The sequence below is a fragment of the Drosophila erecta genome, unplaced genomic scaffold (genome assembly GCF_003286155.1).
Source record: "Drosophila erecta strain 14021-0224.00,06,07 unplaced genomic scaffold, DereRS2 tig00000055-arrow-pilon, whole genome shotgun sequence".
Lineage (NCBI taxonomy): Eukaryota > Metazoa > Arthropoda > Insecta > Diptera > Drosophilidae > Drosophila > Drosophila erecta.
This window is the reverse complement of record NW_020825200.1, coordinates 5,056,986-5,082,120: the sequence shown is the minus strand read 5'-3', so window position 1 is coordinate 5,082,120 and position 25,135 is coordinate 5,056,986. Positions and strand designations below refer to the sequence as shown.

The following is a 25,135-nucleotide window of genomic DNA, read 5'->3' as shown; positions in this document are numbered from 1 at the left end:
CGAATATTAAAGCACAGTTTTTGACACATTGTGAATTTATTGTTTTTTTTCATATAGTGAGAAATACCTTCTTACCTACGAAGGTAATAGCAGCTTAAATGGAAAGCAGGAACATTTCTCCCAGTGCCTTTTACTAGAAGCACTTTCCGCGAACGGCGGTGTTGACAAACTGCTCGCAGAGTTTTTGGCTTCGACGGCACGGCTTTCGCTGGGCTTTGGCGACTTGGCGCCTCGTCCTTGGCTGAAGTTCGCCGCTGGCCTTTAATTAGCTTTGCTCGGATTACTCATACGCCATGGTGTCTGGGGTCTGTGGTCTGGGCTCGAGGAGTCCAGTCGAGTCGAGTGGAGCAGAGCTCCATTGTTTCAGCACTGGCATGCGGATGTGGTTGGTCAAACGTGCATGTCGGGCACGTGTTTTGCTTTGCGTTGCTTTGGCTTGAATGGGTTCGGTTCGGGTCGGGTTGGGTTAAAGTTAAAGCGAGCGTTCTTAATGTCAGGGTCAATGCAGAATTCAGGGGTCTTGCATGTGGGGCCGATGGGTGGAATCGACGGCCATCTTACTCGCCCCAATATTGGCGACATGCATATAATACCCACTGACGATACATAAATCAAAATATATGTATGTATATATATAAAAAAAAAAAGAAAACGGGCGAAACAATGTGTGTTTTGTTGCTCGAGAGATACAATATTTATTCAAAAGCAATTGGCTGGGCGCTTCTGTTGCCGACAGCTGCACAAAACTCGGGGGACACTTTTGACACACACACGTGGCCAGAGCGACCTTATAGCACATAATGAGTTTGCAGGGTATGCAGAGGAGCCAAGTGGCCTTGCCACTGGCAATTAGAGTTATTTTCACTCGCAATAGGGGACATGTCGGTGCTGCAACGTGCCCGCAAAATGGCCAAAAACATGTGCATGAATAATACAGGTGAATGTTATGGACATTTGCCATTTTAGGGGTACATGAAATGGTCGACTAAATCAAACATAGTATAATTTTTGGGTACCAAAGGAATTTACTTGTTATCCTAGCAGCCAATTCGTAGAAAATATTTTATTTATTTTGGTTTCTTACGTTGGATCTATAATATTACCATATTAAAGTGAAAATTTTATCATTATGTCTGCTAAAGGCCTTTTTTATAAACTTAGGGTAGAACACTATATAGTCTCAGTTTAATTGATATAACGAGGTTTTTAGGCGACTCAACTCATTATATAGATGAATTTCCCGCCAAATAATAGTGTGACCATAAAGTCTATATAAAGCCATATTCCACACATTTTGGTATTTTGGTGTTTGATTCCATCAGCTGTTTACTTAATTTCAAAACTAAACCTAAACAGAATACAAAATCGAAAATGACCACTTTTAAGCCAAAGTTCCTGAAACCAGAGACCGACGATGCAATCACGGATAATGCAGGTGGTGAACAGCAGACCTCCGCCTTTGTATTCAATGCCAATCACAACCTGGGACTTGTGGATCAGGTGGGCTCATCACTTATCTTTAAATATTTGCTTAAAAAACACATTCAATTTCAATGATTGCAGAGGGAGCGTTTGCCCATACGCCAGTACCGGGATCAAATACTTTACTGCTTGGAAAAGCATCAAGTGGTCATCCTGGTGGGTGAAACAGGCAGGTGTGTATGCAATTCCAAAAGGTCTCAATGTATTCCTTCTAACTCTGTGGTTTTTCTATATTTCCCAGTGGCAAGAGCACCCAGGTGCCACAATATTTATATGAGTGGGGCTGGCACACCAAGGGACTCATAGGCATCACCGAACCACGACGTGTTTCCACCGTAAGTAACCCGTGTCCTTTACACCTATAAAATCTAAACTTAGACTCCATTTCCAGGTTACCCTGGCCAATCGCGTGGCCCAGGAACGGGGCGAACTAGTAGGGGACACGGTGGGCTATGTAGTGCGCTTCCTGGAAAAGATGACCGTGGAGACCAAAATCAAGTTCATGACCGAGGGCATCTTGCTGCGCGAACTCCTAGCCGATCCGCTGCTTACCCAGTATGGTGTTATCATTGTGGACGAGGCGCATGAGCCGAATATGCTCACGGACATGGTTTTGGGGCTGCTCAAGAAGATTCTTCGAAAACGCAGCACGCTCAAGCTCATCATTTCATCGGCCACCATAGATGCGGGCTTCTTCAGCGAGTTCTTTAGCTGGCCAGGATCGGGAGAAGTGAGCGTTAAACTAAGCATTGAAGGTCGGATGCATCCAGTGAGTAATTTCTATCTCAACGAACCATGCGCCGATTATGTCAAGGAAACGGTGGAGACCGTCTGGAAACTCCATCAAAAAGAGCCGCCTGGCGACATTCTGGCCTTCTTAACCGGTCAGGAGGAAGTCCTGGAGGCGCTGGATCTCCTGCGCGAATACATCGCCAGCTCGGAGCAGGAGAATCTCAAGGTGCTGCCCATGTACGGGAGTATGTCGAGCACCGATCAGCTGGCTGTGTTCTTTACCCCGCCCAAAGGAACTCGAAAAGTGGTGTTGGCCACCAATATAGCAGAGACCTCCATCACCATTCCAGGCATCGTTTATGTGATAGACTGCGGCTACGTCAAAGTGAAGTGGTACAATCCCAAAACCTGCAGCGACAGTTTGGTGATAGTGCCCGTCAGCAAGGCGTCGGCCATCCAGAGAGCAGGACGAGCGGGTCGCATGCGTCCCGGCAAGGTTTATCGTTTGTACACTAAATCAGACTATGATGCACTAGCTCCTCGACAACCACCCGAAATGCGACGCAGCGAAATGAGCGGTGCTGTCCTGCAATTAAAAGCGCTGGGCATCGGGAACATACTGCGCTTTGATTTCCCATCGCCACCACCGGCACAGAATCTTCTATCCGCATTGGAGGGTCTATTTGCCTTGGACGCCATCGATGAGCAGGGCAAGCTGACTCAGCCTGTGGGTTACCTGCTTGCCGAACTGCCCTTCAACGCTATGCTCTCCAAAATGCTATACGTTTCTGGTCAGATGGGCTGCTCGGAGGAGATCATAACCATTATTGCGTTGCTCCAGGTGCAATCTATATTTTCGCGCCCTGCTTCGGCGGTTGCCCAACAAAGTGGACGCATTGCACATCGGCACTTCGAAGTCGCGGAAGGGGATTTCATTACGATGTTGAACGTTTACACTGGCTTCGTGGAGGAGGGCATGACCAAGGAGTTCTGTGGCCAATACTACCTCATCTATAGGAATCTTAAGAGGGCCCACGAGCTGAGGGAGCAGCTCATCACATTGGCAAGGAAGAAGTATGGCATTCCAATCTTCTCGTGCAATGGCAATGTGGAAACGTTGTGTAAGTGCATCACCGCCGGCTTCTTCACTCAGGTGGCCTATCTGCACCACTCCGGAGTATATCGACAAATCAGCAGCGGCACTGAACTTGCGATTCATCCGAACTCCACTCTCTACACGCTACCTCAAGCTCAGTATGTGGTCTACGGGGAACTGCTTCAAACCACGAAATTGTTCATTAACTACGTGACCGTAATCAAGAGAGAGTGGCTGACGGAACTGGCTCCGCATTACTACCAACAGACCACAGTGCGGGATTAGCAGGAACCAAGGCCTCATTGGTAGATGTAAGACTATTAGAGTAGTTTATTAAATCAAATAATTAAGTTTATTGTAAAATTATAGGTTGAAGAACAACATAAGCTGAGTTTAACCAGCGGCAACGCGCCCTCGTCCCTGGAACATCATCATAGACTCGGGTCCACGGATGACACGCGACATCAGCTCCCAGCACATTTTGGCGGGCAAAAGACTGAGAAAACCAGGGTTAATTGCATTAGATATAACTATGTTAAATAGATTACTTTACCATTTGAGAGGAGTGAGCAGTCGAATAGAGTTGGGCAGGACGCACCACACCTCGTTGCAGCGAACGGCGTTTTCGATGCGATCGGCCACATACTGCGGTTCCAGCATGGGCATCATCCGCGGACGGACACCCGAAAACATGCCAGTATTGATGTAGTATGGGCAGATCAAACTCATCTGGACTTGATCGTAGCCATGGGCTTTCAGATCGGTGAGCAAACTCTCGTGGAAACCGATACAGGCGTACTTGGTGGCCGCGTAATCACTGCATCCGTAGGTGCCCAGCATTCCAGTTATCGAGCCCACGGTCACGATATGACCACGATTATTACGCATCATGTGCGGCAGGAACGCTTTCACGGTCCAGTAGTGCGAGATGATGTTGATGTTGTATGTGTTCTGGATGACCCGATCGTGCAGTTCCCAGAAGGGCTTGCAGCACACAATTCCGGCATTGTTAATCAGTATATCCACGGGACCAACCTCCTCGGTGACCTGACTGGCCCGCTGGTAGATCTGCTCCCGATCTGAGATGTCCACAACGTAGCCCTTGCAGTTGTCATAACCATGTTTGGCCAGCAAATCCACAGCTGTCTTAATGGCTGCGCGGAAAATTATTGTCAAATATTGTTTAGCTAATCAAATTGTAAATGTAACAGCTTTCACTAGTCGACGAGTTTTTTGACCCGCTATTCGGAAGCTGTGACGGCGTCATTAGCATCTAGGTGCGATTTCTTAGACCCCCACCTTCTTGATTTATATCCCAGATGACAATGCGGGCCTGAAGTCGAGCAAAGTTTAGGGCAATCAAGCGTCCAACACCGCCGCCTCCGCCTGTGATGAGCACTACCTGGCCAGAGATGTCCTGTTGTGAATAATAATTTACAAGCAATCTTTAATTATAGAGCTTTAATTGTTTAAATAGGATAGTATATTGTGTACAATAATTTTTCACATCATTTTCATTCCGTAGTCATAAAATAACAATATATGTACATCCATATATATAAGCAAACTATTTAGCATATGAAAAAGGTGCGACTGCATGTGGAATGACTTGGGCATTTTGCATAATTTAAGTTTGTTACTTCGGCCAACGAATGGCTTGCCACATATGCTTGAATCATAATATAAGACAGATGTTGCAAGAGTGCCCACCAGCTTTTATTTCGTTGACAAAGTTCAATAATTTCATCTGAGTTCAATCCCCTACAGCAGGGCATATCGGTTTCCATCGTTACAATGCAGCTAAGGAAGCTACTTTCTGCTGTCTGCTAGTCAGATCCCAACTTTTTCTTTTCGATTGCTTGTAATTTCTATATACTTATCTATGCAATTTATTTTTTTGGTGTGCGTGGAGCGTGCACCGTGACTAAGGAAAAGACATTGCCTTTTGAATGAGGAAAAACTTGTTGTCATACTAAGTTGGTTACTGCTTATTGGACTGTCAAGTCACGGATATTTTTGGTCAAACTGAAGATGTGTTTAACTTTGACAAACATATATACCCAAAATGTAAATAGCTTAAGTTCAATGTCAGCCATGGACTACGGTTAATTGAAGACAAAGCTCCATTAAAGCAAATATTTAAACAAATATTTTAAAAGCTTGTATCATGGTTAAACTTTGCAGAAGCGAACAAATATTTAAAACAGAGCTGGGTTCATTCATGAATAGTCAGCAAAGCGTGTGAACGAAATTGTTTACCATCGAGGCGTATCAAAACAAAGAAAGGTGTTTGTTCAAAGGTTTTTTACGACATTTGCTTAAGATTTGCAGACGGTATAAATAAATTGGAAAGTTTTCAGACTCCGTACAAATCAGCAAACAACGTGCTGCCCTACGCCTGAATTAAAATATTAGATTTTCTTGTTTGCCAGTAATTTCTCAGCGTGAGATTCATAAATCATAAGTATCATATGTTCGACTGCTTCAGAAAAAGCAAACATGATTTGTTTTCATTACCACGAAACTGCGCGTGGCTCATTAAGATTTGTGAAATGGCCAAAACTGGCGGTTTGCACAATAAAAAAAACAAATGACATGGCTTTAAGGTAGCTCTACCAATGATTGATTTGGAGTGCCGAACTGGAAGCTGCCTTAAAAATATATTTTTTGTGGGTGTCTCTTGACACGGCGTTGTGTAATCGGGGTCAGTCGGGGAAGGAAAGTCTATCACATTACAAATAAAATATACACATTTCCATGGTACCTTTAACTTTCTAAAACGCTGCGGCAGCAGACTGTAGTAAATCGACTCGAGTACGTAATATACAGACTTAATGGCAAACACCATCAAGTCGAGGAAGAATTGAAAGGTGGCTCTAAGCGGATGATCCATGTGCAAGAGACCCGCTGCAGCGGTCATGATGATGGGTATTTTGGCTTATATCACGCCCTTGGCAATTCAACGTGGGCCACACGTGCGCGGTAGTTTCGATTCGGGTTTGGGTATGAGTTTGGGTTCGGTTTTTTAAAATTCACTGCGCATGCGCGGCTTGAATGGCTGATTAGGGCTGTGGCACGGCACACAAATGGCACTGGGCATGCGCAACTTGATCACTTTTGATGGAGCGCATTAATCGAGCCGCACAAATGCAAATGAAACTCGCTGGAATTTCTCCGTCTTCCTATATGTTCGTCTCGGATTTCGACTCGCACGATCCGATCCTAAGCACTCACGTCCGTCTAGCCTGAACTCACAATCCCCACTGATGATCGCTGGTCTGGCGAATAGCAGAAAAACTCGAGCCCAAGCCAACGCTTTTTCTATTTTGTTGCCTTTATCCATTGTGCGGGATTCACATTTACACAATGGCAGAAGAAATGGTCGGCCAGCATAAAAACCAACCGAATTGAGCACTTTCTTAACTTGGCTTTTGCTCTTTCTAGCCAAACGCTGCTGGCAAACTCGACCTGTTTCTTCGCTCATTTTATTGTCTTAGTCGGCCAGCATTTGATTGCGTCTTATGTTGATTCCACGCTACTATTTCCATGCTACAGAGCCTATTTAAATCGGGCCAATACCAACTAGACCAGTCTTAAAGACACTCTTCATTACAAAGCTTTTTATATAAACTTGTTATTTTTTAAGAATTTTGTTAGAAGCTTAGAAAGTTTTTATATTACAATTACACCCTTCACGCCATATACATATGCATATAAATAAAAAAAACATTGCATGGAAAACATAATGCGATCATCACCGAAAAGTATGCAACATTTTACTAATAACTGCAACTTTATTACAAATATTTCTCTCAGTGTCTTGCAAACGGCTTGGACTAAACCCATACCTTTTCAAAAATGTATGGCTCACACCTGTTGAGTGGGTGTTACTTTCGTTACTCGTTGTACTTCAGATTTTGGGTTTTCATCACCATTTGGTCTCTACAACTACAGTCGTATAACAAAATCGTTTCCGACGAAACTCACTCGTCATTTTGACAATGATTTGTATTGTATATAGAAACGGTTTGGACAATAGGGACTCTTTCCTATTCAACTCATATTACAATATAAATTCTATATTTGGCGCATTTCTCCGTTGATTTTCGCTATTATCTCTAGCTACATATATCAGGGCTTCTTAGAACCAGGTTTATCCTTAAATTGCCTACCTGATCGCCAGGACAGGAAGCAGTTTGCTTTATCGATACCGATTCCAATCAATTTCAGTCACGCGGCAATCGTCACGCGGCCAACAAAACTACCGATATTTTAGCCAGGCGCTCAGAAATGCCCAGACCGTCGAGCAGTGTCCAATCGATACGAGCAATCCGGCGGAACAGATACACACACCCGCACACAGCAACACACACACACACACAAGCACGCACACAGAGAGTAGCGGTCACAGATACAGAGCACACAAACACCGATGCAGATACAGATACAGATACTCAGTTGAGTTCGGTTTCTGCTTCTTTTATTCGTCGCAACTTTGGTTGGTGGTTTGGCTGCCAAACAGCCTTCCTGCACTGGGATTGGGATTGCTGTTCAGTTTATTGGTCGGCAAGCGTTCGCCCAGTGCCTGCATTCGAACAGCGAGAAATTCAGGAAAAAAACTTCAAAATTTGTGTTGGTCGAATGACACAAACCGCGCACTAGGCACTCAGGATCGCCCAGATGGTGTTTGCCCTCATATAGTTGGATGGTGGCTCTTATTGGCTGCCGTCACAGCTGCGCACTCACACAGTGCCACAAATGGCTCATGGATGGCGTGTATTGTTTTCATACCCTCGCCGAAGGGGTACTATTTTATTAGGTATTTCACAGCCCGGTACTATAGCTTTGTGTTACTATTGCTCGTCTAGTTCTTAAGACACCATAGTGTAACTTTGAAAATATATTTGTTTTGTTGTATACATACTAGACGTGCGATTTCTGATGGTCAACCAGCCTATTCTTTAGTTAGTGTAGTTACTATGCAGGCAATTTATTATAAGTCATTTAAAACCTGAAAATTTTAATACTATCATTTTAATTATGCTTTCGGGTAAGTTTACTAACAAATTGTGGCATAAATTCGTTTGACAACTTAAAATAGCATTAGTATGGTAAAACACGACCTTTTTGAAATATTTCTCCCTTAAAGAGTATATGCAGTGCGGCTTGTGTCGTAAACCTCCCTTTATTTAAGTGATAGCCGGGCCGGCGTCAGCTGTTTACTGTGACTGGTGCAGAAATGGAAATGACAGACCAACCAGAAATGCTTTAAAGCGGGGATAAGGCCATTACAGGCCAAAGTGGCCAACTGGCCGAGTGGCCCTTGTGCCCCGGAGGTGGCAGTAACCAGTGGCAGGGGAAGGGGCAAGGGCAGGGCAGGGGCAGGAGCTGCAAAACGATCTGATGATGCCCCATTCGATAAGGCGAAGAATCTCATCGCAGTCTTCTGAAGAACGAACAGGTTTCCCTTTCGGAAGCAGCACCTTTAAATGCCGCGCTCCTCGTTCATCTGCAATTAGGTGGGTGGAGTTCGTGCTTCATGTGGCATTGGCCATTGTTTGGCCATTGCATTCGATGATGATAGGTCCCGAGCCTATTGGCAATCACAATTGTAATTGGTTTCTCATCCGATTGACTCGAACCCTTTGCCAGCCGCTCGAGAACACCCCATTCCGCCCCTTTTTCCCGACCGCTTTTCCTACCCCCCTTTCCACCGCCCACTTGCTGCTGCAGGGCGATCAACAGGTGGATGTGGGGCATTTCGGTTTGGGCCCTGTGACTGGTGTTAGAAAAATGCGGCCAGCAGCAAAGCGTTCTCGCTTTTCGTTGGCTGGCATTGTGAAGTGAGTTTTTTTCAAATTTCATTTTGTGTAGTGCGATTTGTTGTATCGCGCGTCCGTTAACAGGAGCGCAGAAAAATTAGTTCGGTGATTTCTCGCAATTTTGCGGCGGCTGCTTTCTTTGGCTCTTGCTGGGTGGGAGCGGGATGGCTGTACTGCAGCCGGCGTTTTTGTCATGCGCGAGAGCAGGATGGCAAGAGTGCGGGCATAGCTGTGTGCAGGTTTGTGTCTTCGCTAAAGCTTATGTTTGTAAAAACTTTTATTCACTTAAAAAAATATCGTTGCACTTGCAGTGATAATTCAATGATAAATTCACTACTTAGTGATAAAATGTAAAAAAAAATAGAACAGTTTTTTATAATAATAAGATTAATAATTAAAGATAAGAAAACTGTTTCATTATTCTCGTTTTAAATATAATGTTGAGGTATAGAATGTGCGTCAGTAGTTTGTATGACGTTTTTGTCGACCTTTTTCTTTGGGACCCCCTTCTAGTTTAATATAAAATCTGATTGTATAAGTCGCATAAATGACGTTTATTCTCAGAATCTTTACCATACATAGAATAGATTATATCAAACTATTCGAGCAACTTTTTCGAATGGGTTATGACGCAGGTTTTGGGACAGGTTATTAAACTCAAACGGAAACCCCCGAGCATAGCGAAAACTTATGAACTCGCTAATCAATTATAGTCTGAAATTTATTATCTAACATTTCAGGACGTCGGATTATTGTTTTTCGACCATTTTCATAAACAAGTTGGGACCAACAGACGCCTATTTATACGCCGGTTTTTGGGCAGCAAGTAAGTTTAATATTTAATCAAGTGGCTTTAGAGGTCACGCATATCAACAAGTGCAAATATTTAACGCATCTCGGAATTGATAAACTAAAATGTAAAAACTAAAGCGTGGACCGAACCTTTTGGATTGAATGTGCTAAGGTCAAGCGACACAGATGATAAATGATTCCATTAGCTAAGATTTTTCAAAAATCAGGGTCGATTGTGCTTTTTATGGAAAGCCAAATATTACTTACAATAGTTTACTATTTTATAATTATTTCTACACCGATGCAAGATAAACTGCTAAGTTAACTAAATCAATCTCACTTAACTTCAACAAACATGCAAATGTATAATGTAAGTTAACACCAACGAACAGATTTTCAATAAATATTAATTTATTATAATATCAGGTACATAAATAAATAAATATATATTTTGGTATCGATACTACGTAAAATCGAAGTGTGGAATTATTTTAATTTAAATCAGATTAAAGCTTTGCTTTGTTTTTTGCCTTCGCATGCGATTACACATATTTTAAGTCTTCGCCATTATAAATTTTAATGAAATATCGCCTGAGATGGGTTTGATTCCCTTTTGTCAAGTGTTTGAAACCCATGAAGTTGGCTTCGTGTTACCAACCAGTTCTGCAGATTTACAAATGATCGAAATCAAATGAAGATAAATGTTCGCTTAGATAATGAAAAATGTCAGTCATAATATGGGCAAAAGGAGCAATGAACCAATGAACCAGAGCGATGGCTAAAAATATTAAGCATGAATGTATTTCGTGTTGTTTTTTTATCGACGGAACCTTTGGCAACGCACAAAGATTGATTAGGTAATTAAAACTTTTTGATTGAAATGTAGAAATGTGTTTTTTGGGACTAATGATGTGCTGTAAATCAACATTTGAGGATTGTTCTTTGCGCTTACCCATCAATGAACCGCAGAAGATGAGTCACGATCACTGCTTGGGTATTATGAAACCACTGATACCTTTTCCGTGTTTTACCAAGCACCTCTTCGGCGAATCAACTACTGGATATTGTGGCTAAAAATATTTGGGATCGCAGCGAAACCAGTCGCATGCTGCCTTTTGGTTCTGTCACGTACCAAGATGAGGCTACCGCAACGTCATCGAGTGGCTATACATTCACTTTTTCGCATCCGCATTATCGCCGGGCGACAAAAACAAAGTCGCCGCGCCGCTCAAGAAGTGCTCTTCATCTTCGTGGTACTGGTAACTCGAATCTCGTACCTCGCACTGGGTACGCAAATGTGGTTGTCGCTCCGCTCAAGGTTGAGGCAAACTGGTATCATCATCCACATCCACATCCAAATGATTGTGGCTGGGCTGTTGTTTATTGTTGTTATTTATTTTTTTGATTTTTATTTATTTTGGCCGAAGCCGCTAAACTGTTAAGAGCAGTTTGCTGGATCCGAGATTGTGGACCAATGCGGTCGCCGCTTGGCACGAGTCGCTGTGGATTAATTAATATCCATGTATATTTAGCCACCGAAGATGTTCTTCGGGGTCGACTGAAAACTAGAATTTTAGAAGCCTTTCCCTTGTCACAAAAATTTAAGCAAGTCTTTGCACTTCTAAATAGTAGCCCTGAAAATTAATGACAACTTCTGTTTTAAATACTTCCCTATGATTTTTATTTAATGGAATAATGTTTTACTCAAACATGCTCATATGCTCTACATTTTGCCTAGATATTTATAACATTTAAAAGTTACAATTTGAAGAACACAATTTTAAGATATTAGGCGCCCATTTGTAGTAGTGTGCTATTGGCCTTGAACTGATGCCAAAATCGGGCAGATCAAAAGCCAGACAAATGTGGTTAATTCTGTGTGCGCTTAACATTATCTGCGTACATTATTGTAAACAATAAAAATATTGTTAATGACTTCGCGGAATGCACTTAGCACTTCTTCAACGTTTTACATTCAAACTGGCTCGTTTTTCGGTCCCACCACATCTGAGTTTATGATTTATGAACAATTTCTAAAGTGCACTTGTTTGACCGCACACTAACAACAAGTTGGACAGGTCGTTGTTTTTGTGGCGTTTGTTTTGGATTTTTCAAAATGTAATAACATTTTAACTCGACTTGGCACGCATCTCGATCTTCTCAAGAGGCGAGTTGGGGGGGTCGAAGTGGAGGGCAGTGCGTTGGCAGACATGTGACAAGATCTGACAAACGGCTGCGTTCCCGCCGCCGATGTGGCTTCTAATTCTGCTGACAGATGAGGTCGCCCCCAACGCAGTTGTGGCTTGTGTGCTGATGACTAAAGAAGCAGCCAACAACCAATCAAAAAGCTAAAAAAAAAAAACCAGCCAACCCTGAAACTGTTGAGCGAACTGCAGCCCCCCAAAAGCAGCAGCAGCTCATCAGAAACATCATCAAGCAAATAGCCGGCGACCCATGAACTTTACACAACGCAATTTGCTTTTTTTTTTGGGCCCATGATGGGGTTAGGTGGGGTGAAGTTGATTTTATGTGCAACAAGTGCGTTGCAGCAATCCAAGTTGCAGGTCATCACGTTTCATTATAAATTTTTGTTAAGACATGTTTTTGCTGGAGTTCATACTCCAACAAACAGTATTTAAGCTCATTAAATTAAGATGTAATCTCTTTAGGGCGTTTATAAATGGCTTAAGCTCTGCAACAATGGTAACGTTAAGTTGATGAATAGAATTCAACAATGAAAACATTTGACGACTTAAGCAGCTTAGCAGTCCGCAAAAGAATATATCATAAAATAACATATCATAAAATAATCACAATGGCGCAGCAAAATAATCCAATTTAAATGTTGTAGAGAAAAGTTCGCGTTTGTTGCCTAAGTCTTTTGTTTTGGCGGTTCTCATCTGTTTCAGCGGCCAACCTGCGGAAAACTGTCTGACTAAGCGCTTCTGATTTATGACTGCAGCATGCGCTGGCCGCTCGAAACATATGTTCAATTGATTTCATAAGCATGACACCCCGCCTGGCAAACAAAAATTAACTTTTGCCTTATAAATATGCAACTTCCTCCACGACGATTGATGCACTCGCAAAAATTCTCTCTTTGAAACATGGTTTTCATAAGTATACTGGCATACATAAAGTGAGAATTTTTAAAAATGTTCAAGCCGCTTTTCGTTAAGTCTACCACTTTTTCGAGTGTGGTTGAATCGGATAGGTGGATGATGATGTAAAAATTACAGCAAGAAAAAATATGAAAAGCTGAATGTAAAACACACACACAAATTATGCAAAGCTGAGCGATTGCCATTGCATATTCAGCCGATGGGTTGCTGGATGGATGGATGTTCGGATGGAATGGGCTGGGATAAGGGGTGGAAATGGAAATTCTATGGAATCAGACATCCGCATCTGCCCCTGATTGTCTGGGCTGACTGTGACTACGGTGCACAATTCCGCACACACCCTCTTTTTAGCGTTTATATAATTTGTCAGATTTATGGCGCTGATTAGGCAAATGGCGATTCTAAACGAACCAATGCAAGAGTCTGTCTGCCTCTTGTGCAATTAGCCCGCTGGTTGTTGTTTATGTTGCATTGTCTTGGCGGCAGCAACAACAGCAGCAGCAGCAGCAGTATTTAATATAACTAGATATATGTGGGCGGGAGGGCCTATGGGGGCGGGGCCGTGGCCGGAGACCCATTCATACGAAGATTCTTGATGGCCTGTGTGCGAAATGTGTGTCAAAGTTTGCTGTACTGTGCTCTGTGCATTTTCGCAATCATCTCTTCGTTTCGTTTCGTTTCGTTTGTTTGCCGGTGCTCCTAAATTTTTGTCGGATTTTTTTTCGCATATGGAAAATTTTTGTCACGTTTTCCGTGACGAATTTAAAATGCGCCCGGGCACTTAATTCTTTTGTGTCACAACGAACAGCCCGTTTTTCGTCTTCACATTTTACACAGATGCGCTAAATTGCAGACATCAATCATTTTGATATTTTTTTTTATGATTCGCTCATTGCGTAATCTATACTTTTGGGTATGGGGCATATGATCTACGAGTTCTTCTTCTTAGTTTCACACTTAGCGCCTGAATAAAAGGTTTCATTTCATGACTGCTGGAAATGCTGATGCCGCTGCTGCTGCTGAAGTTTGAAGTTGGATCGAGAGCCGGCAAGGTCTTGATTAATTTGTTGCCAATCACTTTTCGTGTGGTGCGACAAAAGCCCCACACTCGGCCAAAACAGCCAACGCAAGCTCAGCATTTAAATTTCAACTAATGTGTAAATGAACAAGCGTCAGCCTCTTGGGGTCAAATTTGGCAACATTTCTCATCTGCCGATCGGGCAAAACCATTTAAAAAGTATTCGTTTTTCAATCTTTTTTTTGTTTTTTGATTGTTGTTCAATTTGCCGCGGCCAAGCTTCTTGGCCGTAAAAACAAGTTGCAATTACGCCCGGCAACCTTCACGCATTCCCCAGACGAGTTGCTTGATGCCCCAATGTTAATGATAGAAATTCTATATGGCCAATCAAAAAAACCGCAGGAAAATTTTAACCAAGCTAAAGTTCAATCTTAAAGCCGTCCAATCAAATCCCAAAATCCAAGCTAAGGTCACAAGCTGGCCATTCTTTGTGGCTGTTTGTTTAAGTAGATTGATTATTTTTGTTCGCTATTTCAGTTGGCTGTGCCATTGTTGTTCCAACAATTTGCATCTTGATTGTGTATTTTTTTCCTTTTTCCAATTTTTATTATTTATTTCCTTTGAAGCGGAAGGTGGTGCGCTGAATCTGCTTCAGATTTAGATTGAGATTTGCTCGAACTGTCGACGGGTGCTTCCGTGCTCAAAGCAATCCGATCTTGTTTGGAGTCTGGCTTTGTGTATTTCTTATTTTGATTTGGCCGAACATCTTTGGATGTTTTGCTAAAGATTATGGAAATCCAGATAGCTGGCAACATCTGCCCACCAGCGATAGCCACTCGAATGCCTATTGTAGTTGCAAAAGGTTTTATGTTTCAGCTCACCCACCGAAGGTCGTACCTCGCATAAAACTGTCAAACTGATCGAAGGGCTCACGCTGCGTATTAGTAATATGCGTTACTAGCGATCATCGTTTGAGTTTTGCATGACTAGGACCATTTACGCAGAACAGCTTCTTATGACTGGCGATGCCGATGCGGTTTTTGAACTCTACAAGGCTAGCCGCAGGAAGTGCAGGAAACTCAGGCAAAAACCCGAAATCAAAACAAGATTCAAGGGCGAAAATGTGCAACAAGTGGAAAGGAAACAAGATCATCGACACAGCGGATGCAGCATGTGAAAAAATTACAAAAGACATTAACTGCGGATGTTGCAAGCAGCAAGAAGCGTCGAGAGCATCACAGAATTGTCTAAAATATCGAACAAAAAGGTGTTCATTGTTGTTGTATCCTGGTATATTTACAAATGAATAACTTGAGTAGGAAACGTATTTTGAATGTTTATAAGCAAAGGATAATTATGTTGACATAAGCTGGATTAATAATACTTAATACTGAAATAAATAAACAATAAATTTGACTCGATAGCATCTCTAACACATAACTGCCACTACTATGCATTATATTAATTGGCCACAAGCCACATGACATAAATGGCTTTAAATATTTCTTTGGAGACATCGCTGTTTTAGACAGTCATAAAACTAATTAAACAGCATTTCAAGTCCGAGACCGTGTGACTCAACGTTTTACCTGTTATAGAGGCAATTTTGATCTCCGAGAGCTTCGTGGAAATGCCCTCTGCACTTCCTTAATCAGCACATCCTTGATCTCCGCGGACAACCTTCGTGCCAGATCATCAACTTAAAGTTTCCCAATCGGTCGGGTACTTTTTACATTTTTTTTTTGCAATTTTGAACTTAGCACTCGCCAGCTAAATGTGTAATTAATTTGATGCTGGTGTTAATGTGTTGGCCCAACACAATTCACGGCTCTTCGGGTCCAAACCTTTGGCACATGGCGCCCCAAGGCAAGTGACTGCGGCTCTATTAATAAGGCTAATTAAAATATGCAAGAGATGGGCAGTCGGGGGGAAGACCCCATGCGGCTAAACAGAGGCGGGAAGTGGAGCTCGGCCACGCCTTTGGCGAGCGCTAGCGCATTCGAATCCGCTTTCAAAATTAGTTCGCTATTAGAGCCAGCTCTAAATGACAAACAAAAGTGCCACCCAACAAACGCATCTTCATGGTCAATTAGCAGGCGACAGAAATGTGACAAACAAAAAAAAAAAGGAAATCGTAAGATAAAATAATAAAAAAAAACTGAAAAAGAGTCAAAGAGCGGGCAGGTGAACATTGGCGCTATTCAAGAGTCACGGGTTCAAATCCAGTCAAAATGTCAAGTTGATGATGACAATTAAACAGGATTAGCGACTTGAACCTGCCCCCCAACTTAAAATGTTCACTGACGCATTGCAACAGATTTGCTTTTGTATACAAATAGCGGGGCGGTGCGGGGGATTCACTGGCAAAATCACACTAAATAAATTACATAATCAAGCGATCAATTTGCATATTTATGAGCGAAAATAAAAAGCAAACATAAAGCTTTTTAAGAACAATCTCAGATCCGGCTGGCACCGCCAAGCACTCCCGAGCGATTTTTTGTTTTTTTTTTGGGGGGTATGCTGATGGCCCGTAGACGATCCTTTCCCCGCCAGTTCATTCACATGGCAATTAAAGCACAGAAACCGAAACAGAAACAGAAACCGAGTTTGTAAATGCCCAAAGAAACCCATCGAACCGCTTTTGTATTTAATTTTTCGACGCGTGCGTGGGGCCGAGCGCGGAAGCCAAATCATCAGCGATCTTAAATGGCATTTCGAAAGGCTTTTCAAGATCAAGGCCTAAAAAAGAAGACAAACACTCCATCAAAAGTTGATATATGAAGCTGGTCAGGGAGATGGATGCCAGCGCGGCGGTTCCAAGAGTGTTTGCATAAATACATTTCGAAACAAAACACAAACACACGGTCGAAATCTCTATCTCAGTCAAGCTCAAGTTTCTAGTGCCTGGCACTCGAACAACAGCTACTTAATGGATCTGCGGCTATAAAAATTATCAAACTACAGTTTTAGACCGAACAATAGATCGAGAAGATGCTTTAAATAAAAACTAAATAAATAAGACGAGTGGAAAAAAGGCTGAACAAAAAATTAACATACATATTTATAGACAAAAGTTGTCGTTGTCTAAAGATGTTCTGAGCAGCTCATCTCGTTGTTTTTGGATTTTGCTGTTATATGGCTATATTGCTATATGGCTGTATGGCTATATGTCTATATGGCTGCCTTTTGCTGCTGCCAAAGCTTCGCTGCAGCAGAAGCTGCGGTCAGCTTCACCGCCGCCGTTGGCGTCGCCGTCGCAGCTTTTCAAAGCTGCACGAGATGTTGTTGGTGGGCAGCCAGCGCGGCTTCGACTATAAAACAGTTTGCTGCTGCCAATTGACTTTTGTTTTCGTTTGCGTCTGGTCTCGTCTGGTTGTCTGCTTGGACAATTCGGCGACTACAGTATAGAAAACGTGCTGTGCAGTGTTATTCCAAATAGCAAGCAAAGGTAAGCAGCAGCCCTCCGCGTCCAAGGATATAAACTGTGCTGTATTAATATGCCATATACGATATGTGTGTGTGCGGACAATCGAAGGACTAACCAAAGTGCAAAGTCATATTGTGTTCAAAAAAGATCAAACCAACCATAATTTGTACAAAAATTGAGTGCTGTGAGCTGTTCAAGGATATGGAAACCTGAAACATCCGAAATCCAACTGAAAAATATAAAAAACACCCCGCTCAGAACTTGCAAGACCTGAATGAATGAGAACTAAAGCTAGTGGAGGCGCTTTGGGAAACGAGTTCGTTGCCCAAGTCTTTCGTTTGAGACCGCTGACTGAAAAAAGTTCGCTTCCTAAGTCTGTCGCTTGAGAACTTAGAAAGGTTTGCTGTCTAAGTCATTCGTTTAGGAACCTTTACTGATTAAGTTTGCTGACTTTTGTTTGCCACTTTGAAAAAGTTCGTTGCCTAAGTCTATTGTACCATAAATTTACATGAGAGACAAAAATTTACATGAGAGACCAAAAATTTGAGTTATAAATTAAAGACAAAATTATTAGTTAAACGTATTTCCACCGAACATATAGTTTGCGTAATGGTGCACATAAAATTTCCATCACCCATAACCCCACGAAGAAAAACCCAAAAAGAGAAACACTCGATAATGCACAAAGCCCACTTGGCATGTAATTTGCCCACTGGCAGTAAAGGGCACTGAGCTCTCTGTAGGAGTATAATTAAATGCCTCATCAGCTCGTCGGCTGATTGATTAACATGCATGAAACAAGAAATGGACAAAGCGCTGATGGACAAGTTACAAAACGCAACAAATGAACAAACATATAAGACAAATAAATAAACATCAAAAAGTAGCCCCACAAAAACACACATATTTCCCAATGAACTCTTCACTTTGGAAATGTCGCTGTCGAAAATGAAATCAATACGAAATCCAATTTTCATTATGTATTGTTACCAAATTAGGCGCTGACCGCTGATAAGCGCCCAGTCGTTAATGATCAATATAATTGCCAAATCAGCGGACAGCAGGCGATCAAATAAGTACTGGCGTTAAGCCACACAGACACGCAATCGCCACCCAGATCAAATCCAATTAATATGCAACAATTTCCAGCTGCGCGGACATTGAGCCCCGGTCTAACCGATCCGTTGCGAATTGCATTAGCATAAGGAGGAAGAAACGAGTCGAAAACGGGCTTTAATTCAAATTGAAATGCTAGCCGACGTGGAAGGTTCTAGCCGAAGACACGCAGCGTCTCAAAAAAGTAAAGAAAAAAAAATAGAAAATAAAAAGTCAATAAAACCAGTTAAGGTCAGCCCCACTGCTGCTGCTTGTGTAATCAACATGCTTGCCGCCGTTGCAGATGCTAAATACATTTGTATTTATGAATAATGTGATGTGCTGACGCCGATATTGATGTTGATGCTGATGCTGATCACGTTGCCGCTGCGCTGCGCCACAATAAAAATGAAAATGAAAATAATAAAGTCTCAAGTGTCGTCGATCGTCGATGGTCGCTGTTCGGCGGCCGGCGGTCGGCGGTCGATGGCGTTTGGTAGTCACTGTGGCACTGTGTCAGTGGCCGCCGGGGGCAACCGGTTGCGCATCCTTGACATAAAAAAGCGATCTCGACCAGCAGCTTACATCTTCGGATCGATCGGATCGGATCGACCAGCGAGCTGGAAATTTATACGAAATTGCGTATACGCAATATGGGCTGAGGCGGCGAACAAAAGGGCGCGGCGTCGTTATCGCTCGATAATCGTGTACAAATTTATGTTAATGACAACGTGTTAACAATTTGCATATCTATAACTGTAGCCGTGTACCAGTACCAGTTACTTGCCAAATCGCAGATTGCCTGGCACTTTGTCTTACCAATATTTTGGCTCATGTTAACCTCTTCTCTTTTTGGCTTCCAGATGAAAGTCACCCTGGCAATAGCGACTTTCTGCGTGGTGATGGCCTGCAGCCATGCGGCCAGAACCACCACGACCACAGCGACCAAGCCGGGTCGCTTCCTCTCACTGCCCGTGCCCGCCAAGTGCGCTAGCCGTAAGTATACCCCATCATCATAGACCATCATACAATGTCTCCAAACCATTCCCACCATGGCGAAAAGTAAAAGTGACGAACGCGGCGAGAATATTAAGCGGCTTTGATTGCCAAGTTTGCACTTGAAATTGTTTGGCAATGCGACGTGTGGCTGTGGGTGTGGGTGTGGGTGTAACCACAACAGCCGAGGTCGTCGACGTGTGAGCCAGGTTTATGGTGGCTTATAAACTCACTTTCTTTGCCCGCCTTTTTCGTAAACAAATTCCATTTGATAGGCCAAAATATGTGGCTTAAAACGGAAAATGTGGAAAATAACCTAACACCAATTGTGTTAAATAAAATATTTGTAAAATAAGTGTGTTAATGGGATTTCAGCCACTTCTTACATTGTAGGCCGACAAATTAATTGATTTCCTCTGCACCTTAAGCTCATAATTACTCAAATCCAAGGGGGTTAACAAGCAAATAGTTCAGTTGAAGTGGGTTTTCCTCATTTATTCTACGAACGAATGGCGCTGCCAGTCATCGCCTGAGATTACGAGCATTGCATCAGGGCTCAGAGATCGGGCTGAAATGGGTGAGACGCCTGAACAATAGCATCATCGCTGCATATCCGGTACACTAATGAACACTTTGCAGTTATTGCTAATTAGACAAACCCTAACTCACACCGCCACACACTTACAAGCTTATGGCTAACATACACAGGCAAACACACAGCGAGACTTAGCCAAAGCCGTTAAACATGCAACTTAATTTTGGGGCGTCACCGGAGTTGCATATCCAGTTTTGGTGAGCCAGTGCCGTTGGCAGCGATTTAGATCTTTCATCTCTTAGAAAATTCCAGTTATACAAGCGCAGGTTTTTAGGTCTGCCTCCTAATAGTTAAATCACCTGATTAACAATTCCACTTAATTGCCTTTTGTAGACAACTCTCTCAGGCGTGCATTCGCCCGATAATTAAGATTCGAAAACGTTTTGGTTTTTCTAAGTCACTGTTGAAAGATGCCAATCGAAAAAATGCATCGCCACCGGGACTATTACGCAAGTTTCCGACTAGGAAAATATACAGCCAAGATGAGTATTAGCCACATTATCGCCTTGACCCGCACACAAAAGGCCCAGAAATGTGAGGAAATGGCAAGTGGCAGACGAAGCGGCAGCAAAATAAATAATAATATGCAAACAATGGCCAATAAGGCCATTATGTGTTGGACTTAAGCTGATTTCACGCGAAGTGTTGGCCATGCCGGGGTGGGCGTGGCAGGGGGCAGTTGCAAAAGTGGCTTAAAGCGCGCCTAATGACGCGTGCCAACTGTGGCAACAGGCGGGTATATTTGTCAGCTTTTCGGGGCGCGTCTGAGGGGCGGACATATCGCACATTGCGAAGACTTCCAAAGAGGCAGCTAATCAAATCGAAGTAATGGTTGGTAGTTGGCAGTTGGCAGCTCGCTCAGGCGAAACAAGTTCGAGGATGGAGTGTCAGGCGGGGGTTCCCATTGTTCCTCGGCGGACAAACGAAAAAATAAGCTAAAGAGCAAACACACAGAGAAGCTGAAAACCTTTTGACACCCAAGACAAAAGGAAAGCGGCGGCAGGCGCAAAAAGAAGCATGCTGCATAAATTCCGCGCGGATTGCGTAACACGCCGCCGCCACCGGGGAAGTTGTGTAAGGCCCGGGGCAGCTATGTACATCCAATGGCATATACATCTCTTTATTTTCGGCGCTACTGCTTTCGGTTTCGTTTGCCCATGATGGGGCAGGCTCCGAGACATTGCACTGCGCCTCCGACTTCAGTTGGTGATGAAGATGAGGCTGCAGCGGCGCGGAAAACCGGTTGCCACATGCCACACCCACACGGAAAAAAGTCCGATAATCAGTAGGAAAGCATCTGAGTTTGAATTGCAAAGCTTAAACTATTTCAAACAAGGCTGTTCAATTATTTTATAAGTCTTTTGGAAAGCTATGTAAGCTTTGCATTTGCTGAAAGGATTTAAAAAAGAATTTGAGATCTCCAAGCACAGATTACATTACATGCCCCCACGATTTTCCCAGTGCATACGCGAAAACACTTCCCGCTGACCGACTTTCTCTTTGCTGACCCGCAGGTCCCAAGGAGTTCTCCTACCGCGGCAAAAACATGTTCCTAACCACCCACGTGCCCGCCCTGGCCAACAAGAAGGTAGACTGGCTGGATGGCCGCAATCTGTGCCGCGAGTACTGCATGGACCTGGTCGCCCTGGAGACCCAAGAGAAGAACAACCTGATCTTCCGCGTCATCCAGCAGAACGATGTGCCGTACATCTGGACGGCCGGACGTATCTGTGACTTTGCTGGCTGCGAGAACCGTCCGGATCTGGAGCCCAAGACCGTCTACGGATGGTTCTGGTCCGCAACCCGCGAGAAGATCCAGGCCACCAACCGCATCCCACAGGGCTGGGGCTACAATCCCTGGTCGCAGACTGGCCACAAGAAGCGCCCGCAGCCGGACAACGCCGAGTACGACATCAACCAGACCAAGGAGCAGTGCCTCTCCGTGCTGAACAACGTGTACAACGATGGCATCGCCTGGCACGACGTGGCCTGCTACCACGAGAAGCCCGTCATCTGCGAGGACAACGAGGAGCTGCTGCGCTATGTGGCGGCCACGAATCCCGGAATCCGTCTATAGGGCGGCTCGCTGGGCGTTCGCTGTTTGCCTAATTTTAAAGCTACTTATTATAATATTCCTTAAACGAGTTTTTGTATAATTTTTGTTTGTATGTGTACGACGAAAACGGAAGAAAGCAAGACAAATAGACTTTAGAATTTATAATTTCCGATCCTACCCCACCACCCACGATACTGTACTGTCATCACACCTTAGCACCCAGCACCAAGCACTTAGTCCCACTTTACCTTTCTCCCCTCAAAACTGCCAATTTTACGCGTAGAATTCCATTCCGTTGTAATCAATTGAGTCGTTTTCAGATCGCACCTTAAATATTTATAAGCAATCCTAAATTGCAAGTGTTTCTCTCTGACCCTCTGTCTATCATTCAAGCAAGAAATTCGGAATCTCTTTAGTATTTTGTTTGAGACACTCATGTTTTGTCCACAAAGAGATTGAATAAAATTTTGTAAAGATCCCATAAAAAACTTGAATTAATACTTTCGTTTTTATTGGCGATGCTTGTGCTGATGATCCGGTGTTGTGGATTTCCTCCTGTGCTGATGATGTCTCTTTGATCTACGATCGTCATGTGATGATCCCGAGGAGCTGTGTTCTCGTTTAGAGCGCACTGAGCTCCGGTCACTGCTTGACCTGGAATGATGACCCCGCTGATGGGTGTGCTTGAGATCCTGACCTCTGTTGCCCAAGTCCTTGGAATTTTCCAGCTCCACCTCAGGGCTTTCTGACCAGCGCCAGTTCCTGCCGTGCTGGTTGTGCCCATCCCAACTGAAGAGATGGGGAGGTTAGTAAAATAGTTTGCCGAAATTAAACCAATATTATATTTTAATCCACCTGGGAGTCTTGGCCGTTGGAGTTTGGCTAGAGCGTCGCTGGCTGCGGGGACCGGTGGTGTACTCCAGTTCCGTGTTGTACAGGTTGTTTGGATTGCCAAACAGGTGCAGATATCCGCAGCCGTTACCTTTGGGACATTTACGTGTTAAGGACAAACCTTTAAGAAGCCACAGATTGTGTCAAAGAAAATGGTATTAAAATATATGCATGGGCTTAGTCTAACTGAGTTTTGGTTTGTTAAAGGATACGGCTTCTTCTTGGCATGCAGTTCACGTACCGCAGACTGCGCCGCGCCAGGTCTTCAGATTGGAGAACTCCACGTTCAGTTTCTTGGAGGCGTAGTAGCGACCTTGAAGATTGGTAAAGGCGCGAAGAGCGGAGCTGAAATGATAAGGTGAGCTTTGTCGTGAACTATGAAAATGCTCCTAATCAGCTTATAAACTCTTGACATTATTTAACTACGAAAGTATTCACAACTATACAAATATAAATAAGTGAGCTCAGAGGCAATACAATATATATAAATTGTTGAGAGAACAGGTATAAATTAAAATTGTGATTTATATGAAATTACTTTTACATGAAAATGCTGGGAAATAGGCTTCATTTGAATATGAACAATGTGAATTAAATTTAATAATAATGAAAACTAATACTCTCAGACAAACCGTTCGTTTGTGTACTCCACAAAGACGTGACCCCTGAGGTGCTCCACCGTATTGCGCACAGTGCGGAAGTTGACGATGGTGCCGAACTTTCTCAGTTCCTCGACGGCATCGTTGAAGAACTCATCGTAGTCGTGGCGCAGATCCTGTTCGGTCAATTCCAGATGTTCCTCCGCCGAGGCGTACTCCTTGTGCGGCCGTCGCTCCTGCAGCATGGAATGGTTGAAGAAGTGCCGGATGAGGAGGATCCTTGCCAGCATGGGACGGCGGTGGTTGAAGGTGCAGGCGTGACCGTAGCGGCAGCAGTTTGTGCGGCTAAAGAACTCGCAGGCTCGTTCCTCCGGATGCGTCTCCATCACCCGCAGCAGTTGACTGGGCGGCTTCTCCATGCGCGGGTTGCTCAGATACTCGTCCATGCTCTCCATCATGGCATCGAACTCGGCGGCAGCCTTGGCGGCTTTTCGTGTCTCCTCCTCGCGCTGCCTTCTCAGGATCTCCTCCCTTTCCGCCCGCTCTTTCGCCTGCTGCTGCTGCAGACGCTCCACTTCCTCCTGCTCCTGGCGCTTCTTGGCCTCGTCGATTCGGAACTGCTGCTGCGCTGTGGCTTCGCGTCGCAGCCAGGAATCCTCCGCCACCTGGTGCTCCCGCTCGTCGGCCAGCCGTTGGAACTCCTGCATTTCCTGCTGTTCTTGCAACCATTTCTGGTACTCCGGCTGCAAAAGTCTCAGGTGCTCCGCCTCTTCCTCCCGTTTGTCACGTTCTTTGGCATGTTTTTGACGACGCCGCTTCCTCTGCTGCTTCTTGGTCAACTTCCTTCGTGCCCTTTGTCATTGAAAAACATTAGTTTTGCATTTTAGTCAAACAAATTATAGTTTCTTACCTTTTTTGCGGCATTTCGCAAAATCAAAACATTGAATTTCGATGAGCAGCTGAAACGCATTTGTGAGTACACAGCTGATTAGTACCGGTAACACGGACATGGTTGAAGAAAAATACTAAAAACTACTGTATGTCAGAAGAGCTAATAACATTTAAAATAATATATTTTGCATTAATATATTACATATTTTTTGCATTATTCCATATAGCTATCTTAAAAATAAGTAAAAAAAAGTTTACAGAAGTTGTACAGTAATGATAATTTTTAATTGTTACAGAATAATAACAGACTAATATAACACCAAGTTTCGTTTTCGCGATAAAAATTAAAATACCTTTGCTTTATAGCACTATAAATTATATTATAGGATATCTATAGCACTGTTTTGAAAAGCTTTTAATATAGCTTTTCTTAGCTGTTAGACGTCTAATTTCTGCTTGGTACAGCACTTGCTTGGCTACAATCGCAGCTTTTTCGCGTTCCCCCTTCTTTCGAAGCA

The 25,135-nt window shown here is 43.5% G+C and overlaps 4 protein-coding genes across 5 annotated transcripts; 2 read left to right on the top strand and 2 right to left on the bottom strand.

The window, feature by feature from the left end:
* The first annotated feature begins 1,310 nt into the window (after positions 1-1,310).
* LOC6543413 (probable ATP-dependent RNA helicase DHX35) lies at positions 1,311-3,719 on the top strand. The gene is made up of 5 exons (XM_001968674.3): positions 1,311-1,500; positions 1,564-1,655; positions 1,724-1,817; positions 1,874-3,621; positions 3,680-3,719. The coding sequence occupies exons 1-4, from the start codon at positions 1,372-1,374 to the stop codon at positions 3,593-3,595; spliced, it is 2,037 nt and encodes a 678-aa protein (XP_001968710.1). The 5' UTR covers positions 1,311-1,371; the 3' UTR covers positions 3,596-3,621; positions 3,680-3,719.
* LOC6543511 (short-chain dehydrogenase/reductase family 16C member 6) lies at positions 3,617-6,646 on the bottom strand. The gene is made up of 4 exons (XM_001968673.3): positions 6,075-6,646; positions 4,610-4,727; positions 3,864-4,464; positions 3,617-3,806 (listed from the first exon to the last, which is right to left on the bottom strand). Exons 1-4 carry the CDS (start codon positions 6,228-6,230, stop codon positions 3,704-3,706), a joined length of 978 nt encoding a protein of 325 aa, XP_001968709.1. The 5' UTR covers positions 6,231-6,646; the 3' UTR covers positions 3,617-3,703.
* Positions 6,647-17,385: 10,739 nt separating this feature from the next.
* Positions 17,386-22,730, top strand: LOC6543421. Its single transcript, XM_001968672.3, has 3 exons — positions 17,386-17,515; positions 19,453-19,585; positions 21,695-22,730. Exons 2-3 carry the CDS (start codon positions 19,453-19,455, stop codon positions 22,255-22,257), a joined length of 696 nt encoding a protein of 231 aa, XP_001968708.1. The 5' UTR covers positions 17,386-17,515; the 3' UTR covers positions 22,258-22,730.
* LOC6543475 (U2 small nuclear ribonucleoprotein auxiliary factor 35 kDa subunit-related protein 2) lies at positions 22,731-24,738 on the bottom strand. Of its 2 annotated transcripts, XM_001968671.3 has the most exons (5): positions 24,637-24,738; positions 23,760-24,578; positions 23,369-23,472; positions 23,092-23,248; positions 22,731-23,025 (listed from the first exon to the last, which is right to left on the bottom strand). In XM_001968671.3, exons 1-5 carry the CDS (start codon positions 24,648-24,650, stop codon positions 22,746-22,748), a joined length of 1,374 nt encoding a protein of 457 aa, XP_001968707.2. In that variant the 5' UTR covers positions 24,651-24,738; the 3' UTR covers positions 22,731-22,745. The 2 variants fall into 2 exon arrangements, with proteins under 2 accessions (XP_001968707.2, XP_015015314.1); XM_015159828.2 differs by lacking the exon at positions 22,731-23,025 and having other exon boundaries at positions 23,183-23,218; positions 23,340-23,472.
* Positions 24,739-25,135: the final 397 nt, after the last annotated feature.